Here is a 12,728-nt window from a genome sequence, read left to right as displayed (position 1 = left end):
GTCTTCCATAGGAAGGTCCCCCACTGCCTGCCCACCCCCCTCTTTCAGAATATTTTGTTGCATATTCTCATTCCAAAAGAATTAAGTAGGAACCGAGGGACCGTTGGCCCAATGGTCCATTTATCCGCCTTCCACTGCTGACGCCATCCGCTCCCACGAAGGCTCCCTGTGGTCTGTGCCCAGGCTAGCCCTGGCCAGAGCCACCTGCTGAGCTGGCTGCATCACAGGGACCTGATTCATCACGATCTCTGGCTGGATGGCACCCCCACCCATTTGTTGTGGGTCTATTATTGAACATTCTGCAGGCGTGCTTCTGGTTCGGAACGCACATCCCCCAGGAAATCTTCCAGGAATGCCTCGCTCCCATTCTGTTGTGGGTTATGCTCAGCCTCACTCCCATGGACAGCAGAGTGTGACCCCCAAGGGGCATTTAAGGTAGGACTTGAAGCCTTTCAACATACTCGATTCTTAGTTCTTAATCAATCCTGTTCTCTTTTAATTTTGAAGCATTGCTTTGCTTTCTTCTGATTTTCTTTAGCATCAGCTCCCCCCCTATCCCCCCAATTGCACATTCCTAAATACAGAAGCAATAAAGGAAATGTCAGCATTCATTTTCCAAATGTTTACGACCATGCCTGGGTCTGGCTATTAAATACTGCACATTAAAATCGACAAAGCAATAACCAAGCCTCCCGGAGTACAGCCTCCGGTCTGGAAGGCCCACTTGTCAGGGTGTATTCTGCTGGGATTTTACTGATGGGCGGTCAGGATGAATATTTAATACGTTCGGGATGCTGCCAAGTCTGTTTTCTGCATTTCTTACTGCTGACCTAGCAGACTGGGAATGCTGGGGGCTTTTTCTTCGACATCTGTGAGTCCAGGGCACATGACAGTGGCTCTCCTTGTCACACGGTAGATGGCAGGCTGCCTCATCCCTCAGAGGGATTACCCCTGCTTTCTTTTGGGAGAACCTGCGGTTCTCCTACCCCGTGTGCATGTGGCTGCTGCCCGCTGGGTGCTCAGAGGTGGAGTGAGCATGAGGGCGAGAGCCCTGAAGGCGCCATGGGCCTCATTGTCATGGCGACTCCAGGTGCATCTGTTTGGAGTCACTGAGCTGGGGTCCTGCTCTGTCTGCAGACAGGGCATGTCTGGGTTACTCCTAATTAGCTATTTCCACTTCCAGACTTTTGTTACTTTCTCCTTTTTAAAAAAAAAAAAAATATTTTTATTGATTTCAGAGAGGAAGGGAAAGGGAGAGAAAGAGATAGAAACATCAGTGATGAGAGAGAATCATTGATCAGCTGCCGCCTGCACGCCCCCTACTGGGAATTGAGCCCGCAACCTGGGCATGTGTCCTGACCGGGAATCAAACTGTGATCTCCTGGTTCATAAGTCTACATTCAATCCCTGAGCCACATTGTTATGGCCACATTGTTATGGCCTCCTTGCTCCTCCCTCTCAGTGCCTTCCACAAGCAGGTTTGAGCACCTACTATGCCAATCTCCCTGCTGGGTGCTGGGGCTGCAGAGATGGGTGTGTCCCAGTTCCTGCCTTGTGCGCTCTCCTGGGAAAGGAGGAGTTTCAGGGGTGGTAGTGGAGCCGGCCTAGGGGTTGGGCATTAGGCCTGAGGAGGGAAGGGGCTTCCCTGGAGGTGGGCGCACAGAGTGTGGATAAAGAACAAGCAGCATGCATGTTTTGATATGACTGAAGCATGGGGTGGGGGAGGGCTCATCCCAGGCAGTTGACAAGGGCCAGGGAGCCCCTTTTGTACTGGGAAGCACAGACGGTCACCATACATGATGGTTAAAAGCCAGGACAGACCAGCCTGGGCTTGAATCCCACTCGACCACTTATCGGTGGTGTGGCCGTGAGCAAGTGTTTTTATAAAATTGGGGATAACAATATTTGCTTCATAGGACTGGTGCAAACCAAATCGTTAATATTTAGAAAGTGCTTACAATACAGCTCACATAGAATTATATAAGTTTGTTAAGTACAAATGTTCTAAACTGAGCAATTAGGACTTTACATCATACTCAGATTGTATTCTCTGACTAACAGTGTGTAATAGTCCCTTTACTACTCTACAATGAAATTCATGGACGGTGTAACATTTCTACTCACATAACCTTTAAAAGTTGTTACAATGCCCTAATTGTGGATAAAGGAGGGGTCTTTAAAAAAAGCAGCAAACGTTAAAATAATGGCTTTAACTTGTCCTTGTTCAGGGGCGGCCGAGTGAGGAGGCGCAGCACTCGAGGGGATGCGGGGATCAGGGGGCAGCAGCGGGGCAGAGGCGCTGCTAGCCTGTCCCCACGTCACGGACGGGGGTTCCGAAATCCTGCGCAGCTTACAGTGCTGAACAGAGCAGAGAGGAATCTCCCTTCATCCACTGACAGACACTAAAACTACGCAAAACCAGGTGTGGATGGTAAAGTGAAAGCGGGTCCCAGGCTCAGAGACCGGTTTCACCCACATGAATGTCATTTGACAGTCACGCAGGACAGGAAGACGAGACAAGTTGCATGGGATCATCCAGATATGGGTTTACATCTATGCCGGCTCCAGTCCATTGCATCCCTGCCGATCAAAGGCTGCCCTGCCCGCAGGTGTCCGTGATGACCCTGGCGGCGAGCAGCAGGCGGGCTCAGCTGGAAGGGACAGGCCCCGGTTGGCGGTTGGCAGCTTCAGAAGCTCTCCCCTCGGAGGCTGGGCTGGAGGCCGGGACGCTGGTATGCAGGGCAAGTGTAAGGTCTGAAAAAGAGGTGATTGGGGCCTTAAACAGGGCATGACCGCTGGGAGAAAGAAGGATGTGGACTCTAAGTGTGGGACCTGCTAGACTGGCAGGGGCCTTTGCCACCTCCTTCCCCGAGTGGGTGGGGCACACACATGCTCCCCTAGTAGCTCTCCCTTCATTGTCTCCCAGCTCTTGGCGGACTTGCTGCCCTCAATTGGAAACACCTCTGCTGTCCAGCCACCCACCGATCCCCTCCATTCCTAACATCACTGACGACGTTACAGACCTGTAACACAGAACAGTCTTCCTTCTCTCCCTCACTCCCTCACTGCCCACTTCCTCTCCCCCACTGCTTCCGGCTCCTGCTCCCACCGCTGTATGGACACTGCCATGTCCAGAGTTCCTCTTGGCCACCTCACTATCACACCCTGGTTCTCAAACTTAGTGTGCATCGGAACCACCCAGAGGGCTGGTGACAGCGCGGGTCCAAAGCCCTACCTGTGGCATGGGTGATTCTGTGCTCGAAGCCAGTCCTCTGCACGTGGCCACGTGCTGTGCCCTGAACACGGTGCACAGAGGACTCACCTTGGCTCACCTGTCCGCTCTCTCGGGGATGCCCTGGCATGCTCCTCCTCTGCCCGGGGACCTACTCACTTGTTTTTCAGGGCCCAGCTCTGACGTTACATACTTTTTGAAAAGGTCTCTCCCTCTTGTCCCTTTCCTTTACGTTCCCATACCTCCAAGAAAAGATTACTTACATATTTATTCAGTCATCCGTTTATTAAATTGAGTTGCAGATGATTGGGTCATAGTCCTTGCCCTTCAGATGCTTATAATTTAGTAGGAACGAGAAGGCCTTCAGAAAATTAACGATGTCAATAAATAACAAGTATTGGGGAGGCTGTGGAGAAAAGGGAACCCTTGCACATTGTTGGTGGGATTGTAAATTAGCGTAGCCACCATGGAAAGCTGTGGAGATTCCACACGAAAAATTAAAAATAGAGCTGCCATTCGATCCAGCAATTTCATTTCTGGGTATGTATCCAAAGAAAACAAAAGCACTGATTTCTACCCCTGTGTTCATTGCATCATAATTTACAACTAGTGGCCTGGTGCACAAAATTCATGCACATTAAAAGAGAATTAATTAGAGGAAATATTTTGATATTGCTATTTGCCCTTTCTCTATAATAGAAGTGTTGGAGATGAAAGAAAATTAGTAAAATGTATATGAAAATCTTCCTCCTGTCAGAGTCTGGGGCGTGCCACGGGACCCAGAGTCAAATCCCCGCTCACCCTCACCTCGAAATCAAGCAAGACCCAGACCCGGCTGGCCCCACCCCAATTGGGCGAGATGCAGACCTGGCTGGCCCCACCCATGTCAAGCCCCACCAGGCTGAGGACATGGCCTGAGGTCCCCCAGCCTGGTGCTGGGAAGGGGGCGTGGCCTGAGGTCCCCCAGCCTGGTGCTGGGAAGGGGGCGTGGCCTGAGGTCCCCCTTCAAGCCCCTCCGGGCACGGGAGCACAGCCTCAGGTCCCCCGCCCCAGCCTGGTGCCACACAGCCTCAGGTCCCTGCTGATCACTCGTTACAGCTCGTTACGGGAACCCCACCTCCACTGTGGGTGCAGCCATCTTGTGATGGCATGACGGAGCGAGGGTCAATTCGCATATTACCTCTTTATATATAGCATAGCCAAGATATGAAAGCAGCCTAAGTGTCGTTGATAGATGAATGGATGAGAGAAGATGTGGTACCTGTACATAATGGAATATGACTCAGCCATAAAAAAGAATGAGATCTTGCCATTGGCGACAGTGTGGATGGACCTCGAGGGCATTCTGCTAAGCGATGAGCTGAGTGTGTGCCCGCAGGAGGGTCCTCGCTAAGCCTCTCTGGCCTCCCTCTGCCTGTCCTGCTGGTTCACCGTGGGGCTAACCAAGCTTCAGTCCTCAGCCTCTCTGAGCCCAGTCACTCCACTGCCATGTCCTCAGGTCCTCGGGCTTTAAAGTGTGTGAGCCACCTGGGGGTCTTGATTCTCGGCCTGCCAGTCTGCATTTCTAACCAGCTGTCTGGTGACGCCGATGCTGCCGGTCCATGGGCAGCAGTTTTCGTAGGATGTGTGTCACGTACGATTGACAGTTCTCAATCGAACACTGTGCTTTGAACATGGGACTGAGCCCAGCGACCAACAAAAAACGGGCATAGAGAAATGGATGGTGTGTGTTCCATACCAGGCTCTGTGCTCATCTCTTTCTAGAGACCATTGCTGATTAATCTGCACACACTCCTAAGACATGAGGTAGGTACTAGGCTGGTTCTGATCTTGCAGAAGAAATACCTGCAGACCTCGGGGGCTGGGCTCCCCTAACTCTGGAGGCAGGTGACACAGACCGGCCGCACAGGGCCAGGGTAGCGCCGGCAGGATGCGCGAGAGCTGCCTCATTAGTCACGGAGGCTGCAGGCTCGTCTGCGCTTCCGGAAAGGTCCTTTCTGACCTTGGGATGTGGGAGGAACTTCAGAGCCTGGAGGAGGAGCTCACCCCTCACCCACCTGCCAGGCATGCACCGCGTCTCCAAAACGCCCCTCTTTCAGGCTTTTCGGCACTTCACAGTATTTTTTTTTTCACAATATTTTTTTTATAATTTGTTTTTTTTTAATATATGTATCTTTATTGATTTGAGGGAGGAAGGGAGAGGGAGAGATTGAAACATCAATGATGAGAGAGAGTCATTGATTTGGCTGCCTCCTGCATGTCCCCTAATGGGGATTAATCCCGCAACCCAAGCACGTGACCTTGACCGGAATCAAACCCGGAGCCCTTCAGTCCGCCGGCTGACGTTCTACCCACTGAGCCAAACCGGTTAGGGCACTTCATAATATTTTGACACAAGAAGGAAAATAAAAATGGAAATGCTTTGAAACAGTTCCTTGGATTCTTGTCCTCAGGGACCATGTGACCGAATTGAAGTTTAGTCATAGGGTTCCGGTTTAACATATGCAGTTACTATAGCAATTGAGGTTTCCTTAGAAACTAACCATTGCAAAAATAATCCGGCCCCAATTAATAATACATTTTAAAGCGCCTTCTGCCCTACACTGAGCAACCCAATGTTTTTGGCCAAAGACCAGATGATGCAGGGAGTGTCGTGTGCACCCACATAGATACATTTGCATGCAATTGGGTGAGCTGGGTTGGAAAGCAATGGAAAGGGCTAGTTGTTTCAAGTATTGTTGGAACCAGACCTGGAAAGTCGACTGGCAAGCTAATATGAATGAGTTTGCAGAGCGGGGTAGCTTACTGGTAAGCCCCGCCCTAGGCCCAGTGTGCCCCGGAGGTGATTGTGTTTGAAGAAGGGATCAGGCAGGAGACTGGGCTTGATCATAGAAAAGAGGAAGCGAAAGGGTGGGGTGTGGGATTTCTTTCGTGTCCCTGCGAGGGGTGCCCCTGATGGCTCAGCAGGCCCGCAGGCGTGTGAGTTCAGCAGCCCTTTGTGCAGAGTGTCGCCTGATTTACCAGGTGTGTCCTCCACTGAGATGTGCCCTTCGAGCTGCTCTTGTGGGCACAGCGCCGGGCACCTCAGCTTGCGGAATCCTCTCGGCCATTCAGAAGGGTTGTCGGTGTGTGGCCAGGCTGCCCAGTGACAGCCTGCGGCCTTCGAAGGTTGCAGGTGCCTTGGCACGTGGGACTCGGGCCTTGATGCTGCCTGTGCACTCCCAGCCTGTGCGGCCAGCACTGCCCAGGGAGGCCCGGGATGACCTGTGGGCGCAGGCCTTGGTCTGGAGCAAGACGGGTGCTGGGGACAGCCTAGGCAGACCTGGCCTGGCCTCCCCTCCCTGCCGGGGTCTATGCCTGGCCCTGGGTTTCTTTCTCAGCTGGTGAGTGGTTTGGTCTCGAAAGGCCAAGTGTGAAGAGGGGTGGAGGTGGGATGATGGCTCTACTATTCGCTTCCTGAGAGGAACTGGGAATTGTGTTTTTCCGTGGTGGGGGGATGGTGGAGAGGGGGGAGCAGAGCCAAGTGGAGTGGGTGGGATCTCAGGCGCCCTTCCTGAGATATGTCTCATTAGATGGCGGCTTGTGAGCACCTTGGTTAGCGGGTGGATTCACTCCCGAGTCTGCCCTCCCTCCTGGATGTGGAGCGGGATAGCGAGGGCAGGGGAGGCTGCCGTTGGCTCTGATCTGTCCCACTGCCTGTCATTTTCTCCTCAGTCTTCCCTGTCGTGTGCCCCTCCCCCCCCAAAGGAAGATCACCCCAGTGTCCCTGGCCACCTGCTGACCGTGGGTCTCTGGTGTGCTTGCATCCCCCACCCACTCGCTCACACATCTCAGCGAACACTGAGCACTTTCTGGATCCCAGGCACTGTGCCCGGCTCGGCGAGTGTGGCGATGAGAGTGTCCTCTGGGCAGGCCTGTCTTATTCCTTATTCTCCAGGGCGTCCCCAGCCCTTAGCATCACAAGGGAGCAGGGTGGGCACATGCTAAACATTTACAGGAGGGCATGAGGGAGAGAGGGCTGCAGGCTGAGTGGAGAAGGGTCAGAGGGAGGTGGCAGAGGAGCAAGCAGGGAGGACAGCTGAGCAGAGCCCAGGGCTCGGGGAAGCTGCATGGGGTGTGGAGGCTCCAGGGCGAGTCCCGGGAGGTGAGTGAAGACACCTCCTGGAGGAACTTTGTACGTGAAAAGGAATGTTTTTTTTCTCTGTCACCTAAAAGCAAGGGAACCATTAAACTTTTCAAGCAGGGAAAGGATGTGGGCAGATTTGTGTTTTAGCTGGATCCCCCTGGAAGCCACGCGAGGCGGGGGAGCAGGCAGGAGACGGGGAGAGGTGGTGAGGGCCAGAGTGGGGGCCCAGCAGGGAGGAGGCAAAGGGAGGGATGTGGGGTGAAGTCAGCCCCTCTCGGGTCCCTCTCACGGAGCCGCGCTTTGGAGGAGGAGCCTGGAGGTGGGGCTTGGACCGCCGTGTCCAGGGGCGTGTGGCAGCTCTGCTGACCTCCCCGCTTTGCTCTGCAGTGACCAAGCTGCAGGTGAGCAAATCCAAGAGGACCCTGACGCTGGTGGAGAACAGGCCCATCCAGCTGAACTGCTCCGTCAAGTCCCAGACCAGCCAGAACTCCCACTTCGCGGTGCTCTGGTACGTCCACAAGCCCTCGGACGCCGACGGCAAGCTCATCCTCAAGACCACGCACACCTCCGCCTTCGAGTACGGCACCTACGCCGAGGAGGAGGGCCTGCGGCCCAGGCTGCAGTTCGAGAGGCACGCGTCCGGGGGCCTGTTCAGCCTCACCGTCCAGAGAGCCGAGGTCAGCGACAGCGGCAGCTACTACTGCCACGTGGAGGAGTGGCTGCTGAGCCCCAACTTCGCTTGGTACAAGCTGGCGGAGGAGGTTTCGGGGCGCACAGAGGTCACTGTGAAGCAGCCAGGTGAGCAGAGGGGGTGCAGCCACCCAGGCCAGTGGGTTTAGTGTGGAGAGGCCTGCACAGGGCCTTGGGTCCGCACTGGCGGTGGGTGCAGGCACGCAGGCCATCGTCCTGGCGCACGGTGGGCCGCCCACTGGCTGCAAGGGGCCCCAGTGCTGATGGCAAACAGCATCCTTGACTGTGCTGTGTGGACGCATCTTCACCAGGGAGAGGCCCGACGGACGGCTGTGGTTGGCAGGAGGTGGCCAGGCAGGATTCTGGCAGCTCCCGGCTCTCTTTCGGGGTTTGCAGCTCACACCTGGGATCGTAAGCTGGGCCAGCTTGCACCCCAGGGATCCTGCCTAGGAGGCATTTTCCTGGCTCGCTCACCTGCTGCTTTACCGCCTGTCCCAGCCCAGGGGGAGCGCTTCCTGTCTCCAAACCTGTGGGGCAGCCTGACCAGTGGCCTCTGACCTCTGCGAATGCCTCCAGGGAGGGAGCGCTCACCACCCCCCCAGGCCTCAGCTCCACTTTAGGGCACCCTCCTTGTTGAATGTCCTGTCCCCATCATCTCCCTCTCAGGTTTCAGATCTGCCCCTAGAGCAGAGGTGGGGAACATCGGCCCGCGGGCCATGGAAGATCCTCGAAATCATTGCGTCTGGCCCTGCCACAGCATTAGGAGTGAGCTCATTAAATGTTTGGCCAAATACAGCAGGCTAGTTTTTAAGTTGATAATTGTGTATGGCCCACGAATGATGTTATAAATACCCAAATGGCCCTTGGCAGAAAGAAGGCTCCCCACCCCTGCTCTAGAACACCCCCAGAGAGGTTTGGGTCATCCCTTTCCATTACAGTCATGCACCGCATAACGACATGTGAGCCAACAGTGGACCGCTTTTGTGACGGTGGTCCCATAAGATTATAAGGGAGCTGAATTCTTGTGAGAAGTGGAAGGCTGTGTGGCTCTGGAGGATTTCTCTCTGACGGGAGCAGTAGGCAATAGATTCCCCTCTCGCTCACAGCACCTCAAGTCTGAGTGCACAGGTGACATCCCAGCCCGTCACCCACTCACCTGTTTCAGACAGAGCAGCCTGTCAGCTCAGTGCTTCCGATTTCTTATTCCCACTGGTGCTCACACCACCTGCACTACCTCCTGACAGTCTCTATTAGGGTGACCCACGCCTTACCCAGCCAGTTTCTCCCCGATATTCCCAGCCTCTCCCGCCCACGTCCCTGCTCCAGGAGCAGCACTGACAGCCTTGAGGTTCTCTTTCCGACCCTGTTGGGAGGAAGCAGGAGGAGGGCTCGTGGGACGGTGTGTACGTCTGCGGCCTTCACAGTCCCTCCCCGCTCCTCACTGACTCACCCAGAGCAGCTTCCGGTCCCGCAGGCTCCATTCATGGCACGCACCCCATACAGGGGCACCCTTGCTCGTCTTTTATTTTTACTGCACCTTTTCTTTGTTTAGATGCACGAATACTTACCATTGCCTCACAGTTGCCTACAGTATTGAGTACAGGAACATGCTGTGCAGGTGTGGAGCCTGGGCTAGACCCTAGGCCAGTGATGGCGAACCTGTTGAGCTCGGCATGTCAGCATTTTGAAAAACCCTAACTTAACTCTGGTGCCGTGTCACATATAGAAATTTTTTGATATTTGCAACCATAGTAAAACAAAGACTTACATTTTTGATATTTATTTTATATATTTAAATGCCATTTAACAAATGAGTTCGCTTGTCACCTCTGACACGCGTGTCATAGGTTCGCCATCCCTGCCCTAGAGTCTAGGTGTGTAGGAGGCTGTACTGTGTAGGTGTGTGTGAGCGCACTCGGATGTTCGCACACTGACAAGATCACCTGAGGACACTTTATCAGAGTGTATCCACGTCATTCCAGTGGCTCATGACTGTGTGAGAAGGGAACTAGTGTGCCCATCAGTCTCCCCTTCTTGTTAAAGAAGCTCTAGAACAAGCATGTCAAACTCAAAGGCTAACACAGGCCAAATAAACAAGGTTTAAGTTTATGTGGGTTGCAAAAACACAAAAGCTTCAGTTTTCATAGAAACGTAGGTTTATTTCAATAGAGACATGCTGAATACAAAGGGCTGAAATAAACGAGTCATCGTTAACATAAGATAATAGAACATTTTAATAAAAATTATTTTTTTCTTGAACATTAACTTACCAGACACTGAATAACTGCACAAATTAATAAGCGTAACACAAATAAACCTATTTTTCTTGTTCTCTGAAAGCGAAATATTTCCTGTTGCGCACACCAAACAGGTCAGTTCAAGACTAATGACGTGGCCATCGGCTGCTAAAATATTCGCTGCTAGTATTAGTGGAGAGAATTGGTGTGCCTGTGTGTAAGGCGGGTAAGGGAAATGAATGCAACACGATCATAGTAATCAATCATTAGCAAATGTTGTAGTTCGTTATTAATAATTATGTATAACAGGATATTGTAAAAATTAAGTCACAAAATTTTTATTAAAACGTTTCTTACATACCGTTATATTGGCTGGGCCGCAAAAATATTCATTGTGGGTTGCATGCGGTCCGTGGGCCCTGAGTTTGACATGCTTGCTCTAGAACTTCTCACATAAGGCGGCCCTGAGCTCCCTCTCCAACCCTCCTCCCTGTGTGCCCTACAATTGGTTGTCACTGTCCTTCTGGAAGGGCGGTGGGGTGCTGTGTGGGCAGCCGGAGTCCCATCTCCCTGCCTTTTCTTCTGCTGCCATTTCCCCTGGCATGCCCCTGTCCTGTTCTCCCCTGGCATCACCCCATTCCCAACATGTCACTCAGCACCACCTCCAGGAAGCCTTCCCTGATATCTCCCCCATCACCAGGGGTTTCTTACAAAACACATAGCATAACATAGCATAAGTGTGTGCTTGCATTTCTCCCCCACTGTACGTACGGTAAGCACTTTGAGGTCAGGGCTGTATCTTTGTGTCTTCGGTCATGGCCTGGCCCCCTTAGTAAATATTGTTTGAACAAGGAATGAATGGTCACTTTCCTTGAACCCCCGAGGGCCTTTGATTGTCCTCATAGCCTGGAACACGTTGACCGTAGGCATCCATTTATCTCATTCTTCCTCAGAGAGGTTAGCTCTTTTTAACTGAAACAGCATTTTAGGCACCCTGTGTCCCCTTTCCTGTCCCTGTTCACTTACCTGTGTATAGACAGGTAGTGATGAGCACGTAAGCCTAGTCACACTTAGGGAAATTCATGGATAGTCAGTTATTACGCGTCACATACTCGTTATTTACATACTCGTGTCTCCTCCTCTGGGCCGGACGCTCCCTGGGTGAGCACAAGTCCTTGGTTCTCTGCACCACTCTTCCCACGGCCTGTCTCCCAGGCGGCTGAGGCTCGCACCTGCTGTTCAGAAGGCACAGGGAGCCGGGTTCCCAGTCCAGATGTGGCTGGCCCTCCTATTCCTCGGGCTGTTGTTTCTAGAATGGCCGTCCTCCTCCCAAGGGACATGCTATGCTAACCCTTCTGCTGCTGCGCTAGGAAGGAAGCTCTGGGCCAAGTGCCTCCGGCTGGTATTTCCTGTGACCTGTGTCCTGCCTCCCGGGACAGTCCCAGGGGCTTTTGGAAACAGAAGTTGGAATTGGTTCTTGGCCCACAGAGGCTCTTGCAGGTTTCTGTTCTTCCTGTCTCTCTTCCTTTCTGACCCGGCTCCCTTAGGAGAGCACGCGGCACACCCTGCAAGCGTTCTTAGTCACCATCCGCCCTTTCCCTTTTCTCTTTGTGCCAAAAACAAGACTTTCTCTGCAGATCCTAAATTTTTTTAAAAACACATTTTTATTGATTTCAGAGAGGGGAGAGAGGGAGAGAGAGACAGAAACATCAGTGATAAGAGAGAATCATTGATTGGCTGCCATCTGCAGGGATTGAGCCCACAACCCAGGCATGTGCCCTTGACTGGAATCGAACCCGGGACCCTTCAGTCCACAGGCCCACACTCCATCCACTGAGCCAAATCGGCCAAGGCCAGATCCTAAATTTATCCTGGGTTTTGACAAGAATCTGTACAGCCCTTCGCACTGCCTCAGTTCGCCTGCTCTGAGTCTCGGCCTCCGGTGGGGAACTCCCAGATCCTAAATTTATCCCAGGAGTTCCCCACCTGAGGCCGAGACGGAGCAGGTGAACCAGGGCAGTGCGAAGGGCTGTACGGATTCTTGTCAAAACACAGTGAAATCGCGTGTATGGGGAATATTAACACTGTGAACAGAGAGCTCACAGGACGCTGATGAAGACAGCGCATGCCATTCCCCCTTTTCCGTTGAGATTTTTTTGGTTTGGATGTTTTTCTTTGTGTCTTTTTTTTTCTGCTTCTAGTCCTCCCCCCCCCCCCCCCCCTTTTTATTTTCTGTTGAGAAAGAATACACTGTAGAGCTTTTGGAAAATACAAAAGCACAAAGAAGAAAACAATCTTCCAACCCAGGACACCAGACAGAGAGTGAGTGTTTTGGGGAGACTGCTTATTTAAAATATTTCTTCTGTTTTTAATTGTTTGAAGTAATCGTGTGTGTTGTGAAATATTCTGATAGTTCTGAAGCGTAAAAAGTAAAAGGTGAAGT

General features: G+C 52.5%; 1 protein-coding gene across 4 annotated transcripts in view; it reads left to right on the top strand.

The window, feature by feature from the left end:
- IGSF3 (immunoglobulin superfamily member 3) overlaps nucleotides 1–12,728 on the top strand; it is an 86,659-nt gene that overhangs the window by 64,684 nt on the left and 9,247 nt on the right. For all 4 annotated transcript variants that reach the window (XM_070396180.1, XM_070396179.1, XM_070396178.1 and 1 more), the window contains one exon: nucleotides 7,746–8,156. In XM_070396180.1, coding sequence (XP_070252281.1) covers nucleotides 7,746–8,156 — 411 coding nt within the window. The remainder of the gene's footprint in view (nucleotides 1–7,745; nucleotides 8,157–12,728) is intronic.

Source organism: Myotis yumanensis, unplaced genomic scaffold, assembly GCF_028538775.1.
Source record: "Myotis yumanensis isolate MYYU_CA2020_CCGP unplaced genomic scaffold, mMyoYum1.0.hap1 SCAF_17, whole genome shotgun sequence".
Lineage (NCBI taxonomy): Eukaryota > Metazoa > Chordata > Mammalia > Chiroptera > Vespertilionidae > Myotis > Myotis yumanensis.
Note: the sequence above shows the minus strand (reverse complement) of the source record. Positions and strands in the feature narration are given on the sequence as shown.